The sequence below is a fragment of the Cyanistes caeruleus genome, chromosome 15 (genome assembly GCF_971803275.1).
Source record: "Cyanistes caeruleus chromosome 15, bCyaCae1.hap1.1, whole genome shotgun sequence".
Classification (NCBI taxonomy): Eukaryota; Metazoa; Chordata; class Aves; order Passeriformes; family Paridae; genus Cyanistes; species Cyanistes caeruleus.
The window spans coordinates 16,829,824-16,847,928 of record NC_141715.1 but is presented as its reverse complement, the minus strand read 5'-3'; the positions used below and the strand labels follow the sequence as shown (position 1 = coordinate 16,847,928).

The following is an 18,105-nucleotide window of genomic DNA, read 5'->3' as shown; positions in this document are numbered from 1 at the left end:
GACTTGGTGTTGCACCCTCACCCAAGGGGGTGCAATCCCTCACAGATCTTGAGCCACCTCCAGCGAGAGCAGCAGGTTCTGCAGGGCCCCTGGAGAGGGGAGAAGTGCTGAGCAGCAGCTCCAGCCCGGGGTTTGTTGAATTAGCACATCCAAATTGAAGTCTTACCGTGCACTGACTCATCCCTGTACAGAGAGAAGTTACTGCTTGGTACGTGACACTCATTAGTATGCAAAGTGCTGTTTGGGTTTGTAGGAAATGGATTAAAATTCAGGCACTGATAGAATCTTAAAGCTTTCTGAGGCCCCTGAAAGAAATCACAGGCACCAGCAACTCTGGTTGCAACCCCTGACTTAGAGCAGAACTAAGTTATAAGGATGGGCCTGGAGCCCCAGTTAGGGTGGCATTTGTCACTTATCTGTCACCGAGAGGCTGTTAAGTGCCTCTGCCTTGGCTGCAGACCAGGCACCCCTTCTCTCTGAGGGTGGCAGATGATTTATTTCAAAGGTCTTTCAAGTTTCCTTACAACGTGTGTTTAAGATTAATGTATTGAAATACTACATTCAATTTTCAAAGTAGCCTTTTGTTATATAATAGCTGTGCTGACCTTGTACCTTGTGTGAGTGCTGACCTGTGTACAGGTAAACAAAATGTTTAGTGTTGAAACAAAAAGCATTCCCAGGTGTGAGTGTAAGTGTAAGGATGATTTACACGTCAGAAATTAAATGAAACCCACTGCTGCTGCCACGTGTCTTCAGTTCCCATGCAGAGGTTGGGGAGAATAGAGTGCTTTGGGTAATTTCTGAGGAAAGGTGCCAGAAAAACCTGATCTTGAGGACAGATTCCAGACACACACCTTGGTGTCATGGGCTGCTTATTTGGGAATAACTGCACTGTGAAGGGTGAGGGAAATCCCAGAGCACGAGGGTGAGTGTGAAATGCTGGGCTCTGCACTTCAGGCATTCATTTCAGCTGCAGGGAGTAACCTGGAGCCTGCTGTCCCGTTGCTGTGGGAGTAAATAGAAAGAGAAGGCTCTTAGCAATGAGAAAACCACATCCTGCTGAATTTATGGAGTTGGAAATTGTGGAAATAAGAGTAACAAGAGCACAGTATTGGGTTTTTTTAAGGATGATACTTGCCAGGGCTATTTTGCAGTGTTGGATGTACTCTGAGGAAACCCTTGGGCCCTGGGAACAAGTTGGTAATAGTGACTAATAAAATCAGTATAAATTAACACACACTTGGGCCTTTGCATTTCCAGCTGCTTGTGTGCCACACGTGTCTGGAGCTGGGGCAGCCGGGCCAAGGAGGGTTTGTGGCTCCACATTTTGTTCCTTGGATGGATCAAAGGGCTTGAACTCGTTCCGTGTCTGGTTTCTGTGCCTCTGTGAGGTGAATGGGCACGATGGGCACAGCTTGGCTGTGGGCAGGAGAGGCGTTCCCACCTTCCCCTGAGGAAAGGGCAGAGGAGGAGCAACGAGAATAAAAATGGCTTTTTTGAACCCATTTTGTAAATGCGGCTGAAGCCTCGGCATGTACTAGGAAAGAATATTTATTATGTCCCATTTCCTGATAGGAGCCTTAAAAAAGGCACGAGCCCCGCGCAGAAACACCACTTCGTGAAGGGAGTGTTGTTCCCTCTGTTCTATTATCCCCTCCCACAGTGAGGCGAGGGAGCTGCGCCTCCCGGCTCAGCCGCTGTCCTGACGGAGGCTGGGGGAGCCCCGGGGGTGGGTGCCCGGTAACGGGGAGTGTTCGCAACCCCCTCTGTGAGCCCCGGGGGTGTTCGACCCCCGTCCCCTCCCCGCCGGTGCCACAAGATGGCGGCCGCCCCGCCGGACTGCGCTTCCCGGCGTGCAGCGCGCCGCCGCGCGAAATGGCCGCCAAGTGCCGTGCGAGACTACAGCTCCCGGCATGCTGCGCGCCGAGAGGCGGGAAAAACTACGCGTCCCGGCGTGCAGCGCGCCGCCCCCCCGCCGATGCTGCGGCCTGGCGCGCGCCTGCTGCCGCCGCTTCCGGGGGAGAGGAGGCGGGGCCTGGCTTTGACGGAAGTGACGTCAGGTCCGGCGGTGTGTGGCGGAGCGGGGCGGGCCGGGCCGAGCGCGGACCGGGCGGAGCGGAGCGGGGCCGGTGGGTCCGGTGGGGTCCGGGCGGGTCACGGCGGAGCGGCGGCTCCTCTGCGCACCGCAGGTGAGAGGCGGGGTCAACCCCGGGCACAGAACCGCCGGCACCGCCGCGGGGGGCTCGAGGGCGCCGCCCCCTCCCCTGAGGCGGCGCCGGGCCGCGGCCTCCACCCCCCGCGGCGGGGCCGCCCCTCGGTATTGTCTGCGGCGCCATCCGGGGCCTGCGGGGGCGGCTGGTGCCGAACAAAGCGGGGGCGGGGGGAGGCGGCCCCGCGGCGTTACCGCCCGCGCAGGGCCGGGGGCGGCGAGGCCCGCGGTTACCGACCCCCGCGGTTACCGACAACACCGGCTCGCGGTGCCCGCGCCCCGCCACGGCTCCGCTGCTACCGAAACACGGCCCCGGAGCGGGGCCGGCCGCCCGCCGAGGGGCCCCGTCCCCGCCGGGGCGCTGCTCCCACAACCCCCGGCTGAGCCCCGCGCGGGGGAGGCGGCTCCGTTCGGTAACCTCCAGCGCAGCACTTGGAAGCGTTTAGATCAGATAGCGCTGGCGTCCCGCGTGAATTTGATTAAGAAATCTGTTTATTAGGCGAGTATAATTATTAGACGGTTATAATCAGCTCCGTTGATAAGAGCCGTGTGCTAATCTCGATAGATAAGGAGGAGCTGGGCCGGTGTTGCCGACTCGCAGGAGGAATCACCGGGTCATAAACAAGTCAGTGACTCCTGCCTGAGCTGCTCTGAAACACCTTCCCTTAATCTTCAGCTGCTGCTAAAACCATCACGTGTTGTTTTTGGATGCTTAAAGCAAATATCGTCATTTTTTACCTAATTGTTCTCTTTTTTGTTCCTGTGCCGGGTAAGGACCTGAGGTTGCTGCATGGAATTAGGCCTGACCTCACCTCCGGAGAAGGCAGTGGATAATCTTCTTTCGTGACTGGGTTTTAAATGCAGACTCTTCAGTCACAAAGCTCTGAATTTTAATGATGGTCGGTCAAGGGCTCTTCATGGCTGTAACTGCAGCAAAATTCAGGGAAATGGGTGAATTAATGGGCCTTAGTGATGTTCTGACTAACAAGCTCCACACTGCATACAGAAAACAACTCGGGGTTAGCTTGAAGCCTGTTGTTACAGGGGTTTTAATTTCTGTCTTCATTCCTAAGATAAAAATCCTGTTTTTTATTAGTGCCTTTCCTTGTGCGCTTGCAGCACGCTTGCTCTACCACCCCCACTCCACACCAGAATCCCAGAGGGACTTGGGTCAGAGCCTCACAGTGTGTCACCGTGGCAGAATTCTCCCCGATTTCTGTTCCTTAGCACTGCCAATGTTATATTTCCTCTTCTAGAGTGAAGAGCTCTGAGCTCCTCTGCTTCCCACCTACTCCCAGATGGAAAATGGGTTATTTTTATTCCCAGCAATAGTGTAGCCTGGCACTGGGGCTTGTTTCCTGCAGCAGCCTGCTTAGATTAGGACTTTTTGCAAGACTCAAGTGGCATTTGGCTCTCCCCCTCAGAATTCCCTGAAAAGGTTGTACCCAGTACTGGTGAAACGAGACTGAGCTTGTCCCCACACGTGAGCACAGAAACCTGGTCTGTGTCTTGGAAGTGGAGAAAAGGGAAGGTTTATTTCTTCTGGAAGGTTTATTTGTTCTGTTGGAAGCTGCAGAAAATTAAATCAGGGGTGCTGCGAGTGGGGCTTCCTCAGTGTTCCTGCAGGATAAGTGAGTGTGGGCATGTTTCCCACATGTGGGAAAGGCATGAATGGACTGAGGGCTTCATCAGATAATCTTCAATTATTCAGGCTGAGCCTGGGTCCTTCTTGAAGATCATCCCCATCATCCTTGGGCAGTGGTGGACAAAGCTGGTTTGGTGCAAGCTGGACTTCTCTCCCTCCTAAAGCTGGAGCTCCTGTCCAGTGGGAACGCTTCAGAAATGGGAAAGCTGGCCCATGAGTCAACAAATTAACCTTTCAAGCTTTTACACAAACAAGTAGGGTTGGTTTGTTTGGTTTGGGTTGTTTTTTTTAATTATTTTTACCATTCTGGACTTGTCTGGGTGCAGTCACCTTTGTGTAGAAGTTGCCCGAGTTCCTCACTGCTGAGGCAGTTACTTTCAGGAAAATAGTAATACCAAGATTAGCTCCACAAAAGAGAAGGTGAAAACACATGCCAGTAAAAAGGAGGGGGGAAAAAAGAAATTATATTTTTTAGGCTTTATTTCCTGTACTCCATCCCATGCGTTGGCTTGGGAGCAGCTGAAGAGGCTTAAAGCAATTTCAAGCTTGAATTGGGGTGTTAAACGAAACGGCCTTTCCTGTTTTATGTAAATGCTGCCAGTAATCCGCAGCAAGTTTGTTTTGAAAGAACATCAAAAAGAACCTGTTTTCTCTCAGTGGAATACACGGGATCTGCTCCCATTTGTGGCACTTCCCAGGGAGCTGCAGTGACTTCCGTGCTGGGCTTTGCCTTTGATTGAAAAACCTGGAACAGAGCGAGCCAGGCAGGTTCCTTCTTCTTTGTGCTTCTCTTAATTGGTCACTTGGATGTGGCAGGCTTTTAGCTGCTATTATCAAGAGTTTGGAACCAAAAGTTGCATCAATTCCCTAGATAACAGCACAAACTGGAATGCAAAGAGAAAACGTGAGGTTCTGGGTGATAAGCCCTTGTACTCTAATAACAACGAGGTTGTATTTTGATACCCTCCTCTCTGAAGAAGCCACTCTTTGATATGCATGCAGGCAACAGGCTAAAGTATTGTTTTGATAATAAAATATTTTCACTCCCTGCTGCAACTTTCATTGTGAATTGTAACATGAGAAAAACATTCAAATTTGACTTGAGTCATGGATTTTTTTGGTCAGGTCTTTTTTAGGTCATTTTTTTTTAAGACGTTGCCTCACTTTGCATTCTGTTTAAAGAAAATTGATACTACCAGCATTAGTATCCAACAAATACTGAGCTTTTCTGGTGTTGATCTGTGTATTTGGGCATGGTAGAGGAAGGGCAGCACTGTTGTGTCAGCTCAGAGCACACAGATTTCCATGTGGCCCTGTGCAGGGTCAGTTCCTCATAGTTTCTGCTCCCTGTAAGGTTTCCCAGTGGGAAAAGGCTGTGAAACCTGGCTTGTGCCATCACACACAACACTTGAAAGTGCTTTGGAAAACAAATTCTCCTTTTGAATGTTTAAATATTTCCTACTGGCAAGTACGCGCGCTTCCTGTTTTTTCCTGTCACTTTTCATTGGCCGTGGTGTTTGGCTTCGGTGAGGTTCAGTTTGGGAAATTGGTTTGTCCTGGAATCCACACACAATGGGAACGGTGCTTGTGATGCCGCTCCTTGCTGGGATCTTAGAGCTCTGCTGCACTCAGGGCAGGGCTGCCTGGAGCCTCCAAATGCGGCTGCAGCCTCCCTTCCCTCGGGCTGGCCTTGTGCAGAGGCAGGGAGCGAGGACTCTGCAGGTGCTGAATTGCTGCTCTGCTCAGTTGCAGGTTTGGGATCGGAGTGGCAGCCATGAAGGACCCGAGTCGCAGCAGTACCAGCCCCAGCATCATCAGCGAGGATGTGATCATCAACGGGCACTCCCACGAGGATGACAACCCCTTTGCCGAGTACATGTGGATGGAGAACGAGGAGGAGTTTAACAGACAGGCAAGTCTTTCCCTGCTTTCTGTGGCCTGTCTGTCCTTTGTCACTGCCCAGCTGAAGGGACAGGGTTGGGGTCCACCACTGACAGTTCTTTGGAGAGGAAGTTTCAGATCGGCCCTCTGGAGTGATCCTGGGGAGAAAATGTGTCTCCCTTTCTCTGGCAGTAAATGCTGATTTTCTGTAGTCCTGGTGGAAAAAACAGGAAGTGCAGCACATTCGAAAGCATGCATTAATTCCCTGCTTCTGGAGGAGGGAGGGCAGAAAAGAGAGTTGACAGAAGCACGTGGCACCTGGGAAGGGCCGGCCTGGGAGGTGTGCGTGTGCAGGCATGCAGAGTGTCCCAGTGCTGAGCTGGGGAATTCCAGGTGCACACCTGCCTTGGGAACAGCACTGTTGCTTCACAGGACACTGGGTGACTGAGCTGCTCATTTTAATACTTGAGTCTTACAGCTCCCTTCTCCCTCAGGAGGGAAGGAAGCCTTACCTTCCTCTGTCACCTTGCCTCTGTCACCCCTTTCTCTCCTGCTCCCCAGACTGGGAACTGCCCACCTCTTTCCACACCCATTCCCAGCTCACTCTGTGCTCTCCACGCTCCCTGTGCCCCAGCAGCTGTGGCTGTGCTGGGTGCTGAGCCACCAGCATGGCATCCTCAGGTGCCAGCAGCACTGAGCTCATTCACTCAGGTTTGCTCACAAAACCTCAGTTCTCTCTTCTCTCGTGCGTTGCTTTGTGTTTGGTGGCTTTTTCCCCCTGGGAACTCTCCCACAGCATACAGGGGGTGCAGTTCTCTGGGAAGGAGCTGAGTTGTGCTGTGATTTTTCAGGCATAGATTCCATTGTCAGAGCAGAGGAAAGGTGGAGTGTGAAGGGAGAAGGGTCAGATGGACAAACACTTGGGGCAGTCTGGTCACCTGCTGCTGCAAACACAGCCCTCTGGGAGCCTGAGCAAGTTAAACTGGAGCTGGGAAATAAAAACAGACAATCTTAATTTCCAGCTATTTGGGGAATGAAATGTTATTTCGTAATGCTGGAGCTGCCATGGAGGCACCTGTAGGGGTACAGGCCTATAACCAGGCCCCCGGAGCTGAGCAAGCCCTGTGTAACAGGAGCCTGTGGCTGTGTGCCCACAGCAGGAGGGAGGCGGTGCCTCCTGCAGGTGCCACCCAGGCTGGAGTGCTGCTCTGGGGAATCACTGAGCCAGCGTTCCCTGCCTCTGGAGTGCCTGGGCGGTGCCTCGGAGCACGTGGGGATGAGTCCCTGTTCCCCAGAGCGCCAGGTGAGCTCGTGGGTGTGTTTGCCCCAAGGGCAAGGACCCAGATTGCACAGCAGTCCTGATAATCTGCTGTTAATGTTTTTGGTTTGGTGTTTGTGGTAACTGAATTTCCACTCCGGGATTGAGGAGGTGTTTGATTTCAGAGGGAAGGATAGATAGGAAAACTTGTTCGAGCTTCCACTGAGTGAACTTCTAAATCTGTCCTGAATCATTTTTCCATTCCCTTGTATCTGGGCAAGTCCTTCACACCAGCTTCTGTTTCCCTGCTTTCCAGTCTTAAACACTCTGATACAGGACATGGAAAATTTATAGGATGAACTCCCTCCAGAGCTCGTTTACTGAACAACCAAGGAAAACTGCTTCAATCTCTGCACTGTGTGTCAGTTCTGCATGGGTTGGTTTGTCCTGCTCCCAGGACAGCAGGGCTGCCTGCATTCCTGACAGCTGCTGGGATCAGGTGGGGTTCCCAAGGAAAGCACAGTGGGTGAGCACACACCCACAGCCAAGGAGAGCTGCTTGTTCCAGGTGACAGGCAGGGGTTATTTTTTCCCCAGGACACTTTCCTGAGGAGTGTTTCCTGGCTCTGTGTGTTGGCACAGCTCCCTTCCTCATACTTGCAGCAAGCTCAGTCCAGACTAGTTGGTACAGCTGAAATTTTTGCTTGGGACCTACGTTTTCCTTCTCCTTTAGGTCATAACGACCTGCAAACAAAACAGCTGGGGCTGAGGGGGGGTTCTCCTGCCTCTCCCTTTCAGCTGCAGCCCAAATCCCTGGGACAAAGATGTCCTTCCAGCTGAAGATCAGCTGGGTGCACAGACCTGGCAATAAAAACCCCCATGAGCTCATGGTAGATCTGTTGCTGAAGCAGTTTCTTTTCATTGCACAGATCGAAGAGGAGTTGTGGGAAGAAGAATTTATCGAGCGCTGTTTCCAAGAGATGCTGGAAGAGGAGGAGGAGCATGAATGGTTTATTCCAGCCCGTGACCTCCCACAAACAATGGATCAAATCCAGGACCAGTTCAATGACCTTGTTATCAGTGACAGCTCGTCGCTGGAGGATCTGGTGGTAAGCTCAGCTTCTCATCTTATCCCTAAAGCTCAAGTCTTTGTGCAAGGCTGCTTGTGGTAAGAGAAAGTCCTTTCCAGCAGGAAGGAGCCTGTTAAACCCTGCCTGGCTGTGCAGTGTAAGTGGGAAGGATGTTTCCTCGTGGGATGTGACCTGTTTGGTGGCTTTCTTCATACCCACGTGGAGCCTTTCCCAGCCCATGGCACAGCTCCAGGAGTGGGTGGGATGTTAGGAAAGAAGGGCACTGAGTGGAGCCGGGGCTGGGAAAGGGTCACTGGGTATCTGCCAGCACTGACACGCTGGGCTGCTCTGAGCCCTGTCCCAGAGTCTGGTTGGGATTGGGAGAACCACAGAGACATGTAAAAAATCAATACAATGCTCATACACACAAAATTCCCAGAAGTTGCTGAAGTTCCTGGAACAAGTCACCTCTTGCTTAAATAAGCAAAATTTAGAAACCTCGTGGCACGTTTGAGCAGCTCAACTTGAGAAAAGGCTATTTCAGCATGAGGGGAGCTGCTGTGGTCGGTGCATGCCTGTGGTTTGCTGCTTACTCCCTGAGCCCTCAACCAGCTGAAAATTCAGGTGGAGCTAAGGAAGGTTGGATAACTCAGGGAGTAGCACAGGGGAATGGGCTTTTCTGGGGATTATAGACTGCTGCTAAGTGTAGGAAGCCTATTGTATACCTGATTGTTACTCTAAATCCATAAACCTTTGCCTCTAATTGTCTTCAGCTTGAAAATAGAAGCTGAAAATAATGATTCACCTCAATTTCTGTTCTTCCCTTCCTCAGGTCAAGAGTAATCTGAATCCAAACGCAAAGGAGTTTGTTCCTGGGGTGAAGTACTTAAACATTTGAGTAGACTGGGCCCTCTTTTGGTGGATGTAGCACAATTTCCACACTGTGAAGCCAGTATTAGAAGATTTAATTGTAAAAGCTCTCTCTTCTTGTCACTGTGTTACACTTATGCATTGCCAAAGTTTTGTTAGTCTTGCATGCTCAATAAAAGTGCTGAGACTGTTATTAAGTAAATCTGTCAAAAGTTTAATGGAAACATAATTGGGCCCTGGCTCTGTGCGAAGGAGGCAGTGAGGTAAGAAGCACCAGTCAAGTTGAGACAAAGTACCACGTTAATAAAACCTTCTGCAGACTCTGACTTTTTAAACAGGACTTGGAATTTGCGGTGAATGGTCTGTTTTTAACTAAAGATGTGTTAACTGGTGCTAGCTTGCACCTGATAATGCCTTAACTTCCAAGTGAAAGTGAGGAGATCTGATTGTTATGCAAATTAGCTAACTTTCCTTTGAGGTATCAGTGTTGTTACTAACGTTAATTTCCCCCCTTGCAAAACATCATGATCCTGGGAAGCAGCGTGAGCTTAACCCAAATCTCACAGACCTGTACAGAGTCGTAGATCTCAGCTCCTGAACTAACATCCAGGCGATTGGGAGGAAGCAGTTCCCTGTCCTTTGCAGTGTGTGATCACGTTAGAAACCTTTCCTTCCCGTGCTCTCCAGGGAGGTGTGAGATCCACCTCAGTTCCTGCCAGGAACAGGCACCCTACATAGCACTGCCTATGGAACCCTTAGCATCCCGACTTCCCACAGCTGGATTTAACCAGGCAAACCCCTGCATTAGTGATTTGAGTGGTGCTTTTCCCTTGCTTTGTTTAATCATCACTACACAATAGTCTACAGCACAACGACTTTTTGGGGTTTTTTTGGTTTTTTGGTTTTTTTTTTTCTTTTAATAAAGCTAGAACAGTTTTGGCTTCTTAAACTTCATATTTGGGTAGGTTAAGCTGCCATACGTGTTCAGTGTGAATAGTGTTTAAGTTGAAAATATTGTAAAAAAATTATATTTTTTCAAAAATATTTAAAAAAATAAATAATAGTAGAACTGATGTGGTGGCTGTCTCATAACTGGGCATCTGGCAGGGGAACTGGCTTGGCAGCGTGAGGAGGACAGGGCTGGCCCTTGGAACCCCATGGCTCAGATCCTGGCTGAAGCTGGACTCTTCATGGAATCACAGACTGCTCTGGCTTGGAAGAGACCTCAGAGATCCAGTGCCATGGGCAAGGGCATCTTCCTGTCCCAGGCTGCTCCAAGCCCTGTCCAGCCTGGCTTCGGATGCTTCCAGGGGTGGGAATTTATTCCTCTCCTCCCACTCTGTGCTCTCACATCCTTTTCCCTGTGCCTGTTCCCAGCCTGGCCCTGCTCTCCGCCCTGGGAGCAGCTGAGGGTGCTCAGAAGCTGCTCCTGGTGCCCCCAGAGCTGGAGTCGAGTCCTGGCTGCAACAGCTTCTCCAGCCCCATCCACTCCTGCTTCATGGAACACCCTGGGTCTGACCCGCAAGGATCGAGGCCAGGCCCTGCTCAGGACAGCCTGGCTCTGCTGTTAGGATCGCCATTTTAAACCGGGATTAAACCGGAGCTGCAGCTCTGCAGGATGGGCAGGGTGAGGCAGGGTCTTCCCGCAGGGGTTCCCTGCAGCAGAAGGGCCTTGCTGGGCCAGCCCAGAGCCCCAGGAGGAGCCTCTCCCTCCGGGGGAGCTCAGCCGCACCAGCCCCTGCTGCTGCTGCTCTGCAGAATGATAATGGGGCTACCCCAGCTCCGAGCTGGGCACTCACGCCTTCCCTTCCCTTCCCTTCCCTTCCCTTCCCTTCCCTTCCCTTCCCTTCCCTTCCCTTCCCTTCCCTTCCCTTCCCTTCCCTTCCCTTCCCTTCCCCTGGCAGAACTCCTCCAGGACTTCCAGTGTCCTGGACCAGTAACACACAGCTGGTTTCTATCTGCAGTGGGAGTTCCACCAGCGAGCCCTGCGTGGCTGCAGTTTGCCCATGAGCTTCAGCCTGGCCACCATCACCTCGGGTGGTGGCAGCTGAGCGCAGGATCCAGGTGTGGAGCAGCCAGCCTGGCCACAGCTGCTCTCCTTGCTCTGGCTTTATCCCTCTGTGGTCTCTCACAGCACTGGGATGTTCACTGGGGAGGAGCTGCCCCGCCGGCTTCGGGCTGTGCCCGCAGCAGAGCTGGTGGCACCTGGAGCAGCACCGGAGCTGTCCCCAGGCTCCTCAGTCCTGCTCCAGCCAGGGTGGGCTGGGGGACAGGGAAATGGGACCTGCTTGGCCAGAGAGGTGTCACACACTGTGACACCAGGACAGCAGCCACAGAGGGGGCTCAGAGCCTGGCTGGTGCTCGTGGGAAGTGGGGAGTGGTGGTATTTGCAGCCCTTGGGGTTTATTTTAAGTTAGGGTGGGGTTTTTTTTTCCCTCGTCTTCACTTTGAACAGATTTTCTCACTTCTCTCCCTGCTGGGGCTGGGGAGCGAGCGTGTGACGGTGCCACCCCGGGCTGTGACAGGCTTGTGCAATGTTTCCTCAGCTCAACTTTGGTGCTAAATCCAGGCCCAGGACTGGCCTGGCCCCGCTGCCTTGGGGGTCAGCCACCTCTGTGCCTGCAGCTGAGCACGGGGCAGGGTCACCAGCACGGCCGGCACCGGGCCGGAGCTCCAGAGCTCCCGCAGCAGGAAGGGTTTGCCGAGGGCTTGTGCTGAGCCACCTCTCCCACAGCACCGGCTCCAGGCAGCACCTGGAAGAAATCCAGCGTGTCTCCGTGCCTGGCAGCCCAGGAGGAGCACGGTCAAAGGTGCTGCTGCCTTTGCACCAGTGAAGTCCTCCAAGGACGAGGGAACGGGGCAGGAGGCAGCAGAGGCTCTGGCGGGGTACGTGCACTTGAATATTTTATCACTTTTAATGTATCATCTTAAATTTAGCGTCCTAACGCTGGTCTGGACCCTGCCCCACGCAGAGCCCGTGCCAGCCGCTGGGTCACCGTGCCAGAGCCGAGGGCACAGCCTGAAAATCCGTGGCCCCGGGTGGGAGTTGGTGGCCCCGGGTGGGAGTTGGTGGCCCCGGGGCTCCGGCTGGCTCCGATGTGGCTGCCGGGCTCCAGCAAGCGCTGGATGAGTCTCAGCCCGCTAGAGCTGCGGGTGGAGCGTGGCGCGGGTGGCGGTCCCCAGGCTGTACCCCGGGGCTCGGGTCCCCCAAGAGCAGGGTTGTGTTTCCCTAGCCCCGCGTTCGAGCCGAGCTCCAGCAGCCTCGGCTTTGGCCTTGGTGGGCGACCCCCGGCAGCCCCCCTGGAGCTCGGCTCGGCTCCTCCGGCGCTGGGGCGGGACCTCCCGGGCCCCTCCCCTGGCTCAGACCTTGGTGCACACCGAGCCCCCGTCCGTGCCGTCCGGGCCCTCCGCGGCCGCCGTGGCCCTGGCCCGGGCCCTGAAGCCGGTGAAGAGCGGGCAGATGGGCACGTTCCTCAGCCAGCGGCTCCTCCGCACCGCGCCCATGCCCACGGGGAAGTCGTAGCTCCTCAGGCTGGCGCTGCTCGTGCTGTCCGAGTGCGCTCCTGCCTTCCACTGCACCAGCCCTCGCTCCTCCTGCGTCCCTGCGGGATGTCCGGTGTCACCCCCGGCCCTGCCACCCCCGCTGGCAGCTCCGAATCCCCGGGATCTGCCCCTCCCCGGCCCGGGCGCTGCGCTCACCGGGGATGGTGTTGTCCAGGACGAAGGCGATGGTCCCCCCGACGAACATCTCCGTGGTCAGCAGCACCGTCAGGATCTGGTCCAGCTCGGCAACACCTGCGAGAGCGTGGGACGGAGCCGGGGGTGCTGTGAGGAGCCGGATTTCCCCGCTGCTCCCCCGGGAAGGGAGATTTACCCTCATCTCTCCCCAAACTCCCAAAATTGCGGCTTTTCGTGGCGGACGGTACCTGTGTTAATGGCCCCGGGGTGGGAATCCAGGTAGTTTGGCAGCGTCAGCCCGAAAAACATGGCAAAGCCCAGCACGAAGAGGTTTCGGGAGGAGTTCATGTCGACGAACTGCAGGTTGGAGAGGCCGACGGCCGTGATCATTCCTGCCGGCAGAGACGCGGCGATGCAGGCGGAGGGGCCCGAGCTGGGCCGGGCATCGGGGGCTGCCCCAGCCGCGAGGAGCCCCCGTTCCCCCCCAAACCCTCCCTGCACCCTTGGGCTCTCCAGGCCCCGAAGCTGCGGGGACGTGGCCCAGGGCTGGGTTTGGGGCAGAAAGTTACCGAACAAGGTGCAGAACATCCCGCCGAGCACGGGGTCGGGCAGGGAGGCGAAGAGCGCCGTGAATTTGCCGACGGTTCCCAGCAGGAGCATGATCCCGGCTCCGTACTGGATCACCCTCCTGCTCCCCACCTGCAGCGAGACACCGGCGGCAGCTGACAGCGGCCGAGCCCCCCGGCCCGGCCGGGACCCCTCCCCGGCCGCGGTACCTTGGTGATGCCCAGGACGCCGATGTTGGGGCTGGAGGACGTGGAGCCGTTGCCGGTTCCCAAGAGCCCCGCGATGATGCAGGAGATGCCCTCGGTGAAAATGCCCCTGGGGAGCAACACGGTGAGGCTGGTGCCCATCCCGCTGTCCTGCAGCATCCCTGACCGGTCTCCAGGGATGCTGGAGAGGGACCGTGCAGGGGGGAGAGCCGGCCGTACCTGTTAATGGCGTGCACAGGGGGCGGGGGCGCTCCTGCCAGCCGGGCACAGGAGTAGTAGTCCCCGATGGACTCGATGATGCCCGCCAGCGTGGCGCTGAACATGCCCAGCACGGCTGCTGAGGTCACCGTGGGCAGCCCCCACTGGCCTGCCCGGGGGCAGAGCGGGTCAGGGCTGGGGACACCCCAGGACCTCCCCAGCCCGGTGCTCACCGGTGCCGCTTGGGGCCGCCCCCGGGTGCTCCCCAGCGCCGGTGATGCTGCGCCAGGTCCCCGCATCCCCCAGGGCAAAGGGGTATCGGGGATTTACCGGGGGACACTCACAGGGGTAGGGGACACGGAACCAGGGGGCCACGGACAGGATCTCCCCGCGGGCGTCCGTCCTGGCCTTGTACCCGTACTCCTCGGGCCGGCTGGGGAACGCTCCGGTGCGGGTCAGCACGTAGCAGATCAGCCACACCAGCATGATGGCCAGGATGATCTGCGGGGCACACACCGGGTCCCTCCCGCACCGCTCCGAGCCCGCGTGTGGCTAAAGGGGGGATTTGGGGCCGCCCCAGGATGCTTCAGCCGGTCCCTACCGGGAACATCTTGAAGATCTGGATGCGGAGCAGGACAAAGCCGCGGCCCCGGCGGTAGCCGGGCAGGCAGATGGAGACCTGCCGCAGGTACTGGGCAAACAGGACGATCAGGAAGATGGTTCTGGGGGGAAAGACAGACGGGATCCCTCGTGCCCCTGACATCCTCCTGGCACCGTGCCGGACAACCCTGCCCCCCTGCCGCCCGTGTCCCCACGCCATACAGCACAGAGATGCCCCAGTGGGAGCCAGCCCGGTCACCAGCAGCCTGGAAAACGGAGAGTCCGATGAGGGACACGGTGGGGGTGACGGTCAGCGGCCCGATGTAGCTGAGCAGTGCCCCGGGGAGCCCCAGCAGCCCGATGACCACTTCCACCAGGCTGGACACGATGATGGCTCCCTGGATCTGCAGGGCACGGAGGGGTGCGGGAGAGGGCGTCAGCAGCCTGCCGGGGGCTCCGCTGCGGCGGGGGCGGCCGCAGGAGGGAGGCAGCCGGTACCTCTCGCATTCGGGGCTGCCAGATGTGCGATGTGTTGAGCGGCAGGGACCAGTTGCCGTAGATCTGCTCTGGGGATGAAGGGCGGTGAGGCGGTCCCGGGGGGCGGGGAGCAGCCGGACACCCCCTGCATCCCCCTGCCCTCACCTTCGGGTGGGCATCGCCACTTCTCCAGGGCCAGGATGGACTTGGCGGGGACAAGGAAGGCCAGCGCGCTCGCCTGGAAGAGGGGCAGCCTGGGGGGACAGAGGGATGCCTGCGCCCGGGCCCGGGGCTGGGCAGGGGCGCCCGCCGGGGCCGCGGCTCTACCTGATGCCCACGGTGGTCTGGATGAGGGTGGTGATGCCCACGCAGGTGAAGATGGTGCCGATGAGGTAGCTGACGGTGAGCTGGTCCTTGCCCACGCACAGGCTCTCGGCCAGCAGGAAGGGGACGGCGATGGTGCCGCTGAAGCAGGTCAGGTAGTGCTGGGGGGCGAGGGGGGGGCTCAGCGGGGCTGCGGGGAGTCCCACACCGCGGGGAGAGGGAATCTGGGGTCTGTCACTTCCCAGGCTGTACCTGGAAGCCGAGCAGGATGCAGAGGTACCAGGGGGGCACATCCTCGATCCGGTAGAGCATGTCCATCTCCGGCCGGGGGGGCCTGGTGCCCGCCCCGGGGTCCTGCTGTGGGGGCACAGCTCAGCCCGTCTCACCCTGGGGCTGCGAGCAGGGACGGCCACCCGGCCCTGTCCCACGGGAGCCGCTGTGGCCGCAGGGATGGGAGGGGTCGCGGCTGGCCGCTCTCCATCCGCAGGTGGGTTTGGGGTGTGGCGCTGCCCGCGGGGTGCCCCGGTACTCACCCTGCCCGCCGCAGGCAGCTCCTTCCCAGGGCTGTGCGGGGAGCCCGCGGGGGCCCGAGCCAAGCTCCCGTTCTGGCAGTGGGGACGAGGGGGAGCGGGGTCAGTGCGGCCCCGGTGTCCCACGGGAGCGGGGCTGGGCTCTGCGGGACGCGGGTGACACCGGGCCGTGGCCCGGCACATTCCCCGTCACTGCCACCCGGTGCCCGCTCTGACCCCCAAGAGGGCTCTGGGCTCCCAAACCCGGATCCCTACGTGGTGTTTTGTTCCTGGAAGGTGTGGAGGGGGATCCCTCCTGCAGGTGATGGGAAGGGTGGCACAGCCAGCCCCAATCGCAGAATTCCAGCGTGTCCCCTTGATCCCGGGATTCAGCGCGGTCCCCAGGCTCACCCTGGCCTTTGCCAGCCCCATCAGAGCATCCTGACCCTGAGCTGGGGTCAGCGTCCCCGGCCACCGCCTCCCTCCCCACCGCCCCGGGACGACACCGGGGAAGGGACGGGGACGGGGACGGCGCCTGCATTCACCTGGGGCTGAGCCAGGTCTCCCGAGCGGGTCCCCATCCTGCGGCGACGCGTCCCCGGCGGCGATGTCGCTGCTCGGGGGCGTTTTATGGCCGTGGGAAGGACTTTAGTCCCCGGCCGGGCGGTGGCGGAGGCAGGGGCGGCGGGCATTGGCTGCGGGTTGTGAAAGCGGCGAGCGCAGCCCCGCCACGGATCAGCCATTAACCGCTTTAATCGGGGCTGCTCCGTGGTGAAACATTACAGCCCGTGGGTTACACAGTAATTCCCAGCCCTCCCGGAGTCCGCGCTGCTGCCGGCACGGCCGGGCCGGGCGTCGAGCGACAGCGGCGACATCGGTGACAGGCGACAGCGGCCAGGCGCCCACCGCCCGACACGTGTCGGCTCCCGCTGGGGACGAAGTCGGCTCCGAAGGTCACCGGGGCATTAAGCATTAACCTCGCCGGGCTACAGCTCGTTCTGCAGCGCCTTGGGAGGGTCCGGGCGGTGCTTGCGGCCGGCACAGGGTCCCTTGTCCCCGTGGCACAGCAGCTGTCGCAGCGCGGCCGGGCCCCGCCGGTGCGCGCCGTAGATTTGCGCCTCTCCCTGCTCGCCCACGTAGCCGTGGCACAGCTTGGAGAGCCTGCGAGAGCCACCGCGGTCACCTGGCGGCGAGGGGACATCCCCGCAGCACCCCCAAACCCGACTCACCTGCTCGGCCAAGGTCCCCCCGACACCAGCACGCTCAGGGGCTGCTGCCTCGACAGCCCCGGCCCCGCCAGCCGCTTCTCCCCGTCCAGCTCCAGCACCCCGTAACTGCGGGGAGAATGGGCTTGGAGGGAAAATGGTGGCTGGGGACACCCCTATCCCTAGGGAGACCCCCGGGCGCTCTGATCCTTGAGGCACCGCCGTTCTTGGGGACATTCTGAGCCCTGGGGACTCGTCTGTGCCAGGGGACACCGCGATCCCAGGGACACCCCGATCCCAGGGACACCCCGATCCCAGGGACATCCTCACCCCAAGGACACCCCGATCCCAGGGACACCCCGGTCCCAGGGACATCCTCACCCCAAGGACAACCCGATCCCAGGGACACCCCGGTCCCAGGGACACCCCGCTCACCTCTCCCAGTCCTGTGAGCAGCTCCTCTCCAGCACCTCTATATAGTCCGACTCCTTCAAAGCCTTCTTACCCACCTTCCCTTCTGCCTTGCGCAGCTGCTCCTCAATCTGGGGTGAAAAAAGGCAGAATCCGGGCAGTGAGGGTGGCAGCCTGTCCAGGACCCTGCTCCCGAGCGTGCACCTCTGCACGGGTTAGAGGGTCCATGAGGAGCCCCAAAAGGCTTTTTTAAGGTGCCCATGCGGAATATCCATCAGTGGCGTGCCCCAGAGGAGCAGCGGCATCTCCCCAGGCTGGAGCCTCCCCTCAAGGGCTCTCCCTGCCGCTTTCGGGGCTCCGTGTCCCCACCTGGAAGGCGATGGCGTGGCAGGAGTCACAGAGCAGGGATTCGGGCATGTGGGGCGAGAGCCGCTCCTCGGGGCTGAGCTGGGGAGCGGCGATAGAGTGGGAGGGGGCTCCGGGGGGGTCCCCGCACAGGTTCTCGGCCCCTGTTCGCCCCAGCAGGCTCAGGCTCAGGCTCAGCACCAGCCACGCTGCCAGCGCCGCCCGCATCCTGCTGCGCTCCCCCAGTGCGGGGCGGAGGCGTGGGGTGGCTGTAACCCCCCGGGGCGGGCTATAAACCCCCGGGGCGGGCTAATAAACCCCCGGGGCGGGCTAATAAACCCCCGGGGCGGGCTGTAACCCCCCGGGGCGGGCTATAAACCCCCGGGGCGGGCTAATAAACCGCCGGGGCGGGCTAATAAACCGCCGGGGTTGGCGAGCGGCGCTGAGGCGCGGCCAGCGCGCACCTGCATCCGAGCCGGGCGTTGCGGCAGGAAGGGGGGGTGTGCATGGGGTGTCCCCGAGCGAGTGTCCTCTCTCCGGGATGTTTTTGCTGTTACTCAGTCCTGTAGTGTCTGAACGCTGCTCCTCAACCTAAATCCTTCCTGGGATGGTGTGGACCTACAGGGGCTGGGGCTGGGCAGGGGTTTGGGGCT

At 58.3% G+C, this 18,105-nt stretch overlaps 3 protein-coding genes across 12 annotated transcripts; 1 reads left to right on the top strand and 2 right to left on the bottom strand.

The window, feature by feature from the left end:
- The first annotated feature begins 1,934 nt into the window (after nt 1-1,934).
- On the top strand, nt 1,935-10,005 carry PAIP2 (poly(A) binding protein interacting protein 2). Of its 7 annotated transcripts, none has more exons than XM_086851747.1 (4): nt 1,935-2,060; nt 5,601-5,766; nt 7,922-8,101; nt 8,895-10,005. In XM_086851747.1, exons 2-4 carry the CDS (start codon nt 5,629-5,631, stop codon nt 8,958-8,960), a joined length of 384 nt encoding a protein of 127 aa, XP_086707873.1. In that variant the 5' UTR covers nt 1,935-2,060; nt 5,601-5,628; the 3' UTR covers nt 8,961-10,005. The 7 variants fall into 7 exon arrangements, with proteins under 7 accessions (XP_086707873.1, XP_086707878.1, XP_086707875.1 ...); XM_086851752.1 differs by having other exon boundaries at nt 2,045-2,060; nt 5,607-5,766; XM_086851749.1 differs by having other exon boundaries at nt 2,047-2,189; nt 5,607-5,766.
- A 2,187-nt stretch (nt 10,006-12,192) lies between these two features.
- On the bottom strand, nt 12,193-16,101 carry SLC23A1 (solute carrier family 23 member 1). 4 transcript variants are annotated; one of them, XM_086851197.1, is made up of 15 exons: nt 16,037-16,099; nt 15,516-15,587; nt 15,235-15,339; nt 14,986-15,143; nt 14,824-14,912; nt 14,680-14,747; nt 14,404-14,585; nt 14,183-14,303; nt 13,926-14,082; nt 13,603-13,750; nt 13,387-13,492; nt 13,180-13,309; nt 12,859-13,002; nt 12,632-12,727; nt 12,193-12,534 (listed from the first exon to the last, which is right to left on the bottom strand). In XM_086851197.1, the coding sequence occupies exons 1-15, from the start codon at nt 16,070-16,072 to the stop codon at nt 12,293-12,295; spliced, it is 1,854 nt and encodes a 617-aa protein (XP_086707323.1). In that variant the 5' UTR covers nt 16,073-16,099; the 3' UTR covers nt 12,193-12,292. The 4 variants fall into 4 exon arrangements, with proteins under 4 accessions (XP_086707323.1, XP_086707324.1, XP_086707325.1 ...); XM_086851198.1 differs by having other exon boundaries at nt 15,235-15,336; XM_086851199.1 differs by lacking the exon at nt 15,516-15,587 and having other exon boundaries at nt 16,037-16,101.
- Nucleotides 16,102-16,224: 123 nt separating this feature from the next.
- Nucleotides 16,225-17,903, bottom strand: MZB1 (marginal zone B and B1 cell specific protein). The gene is made up of 4 exons (XM_086851201.1): nt 17,477-17,903; nt 17,132-17,238; nt 16,721-16,825; nt 16,225-16,652 (listed from the first exon to the last, which is right to left on the bottom strand). Exons 1-4 carry the CDS (start codon nt 17,678-17,680, stop codon nt 16,478-16,480), a joined length of 591 nt encoding a protein of 196 aa, XP_086707327.1. The 5' UTR covers nt 17,681-17,903; the 3' UTR covers nt 16,225-16,477.
- Between the last annotated feature and the right edge of the window lie 202 nt (nt 17,904-18,105).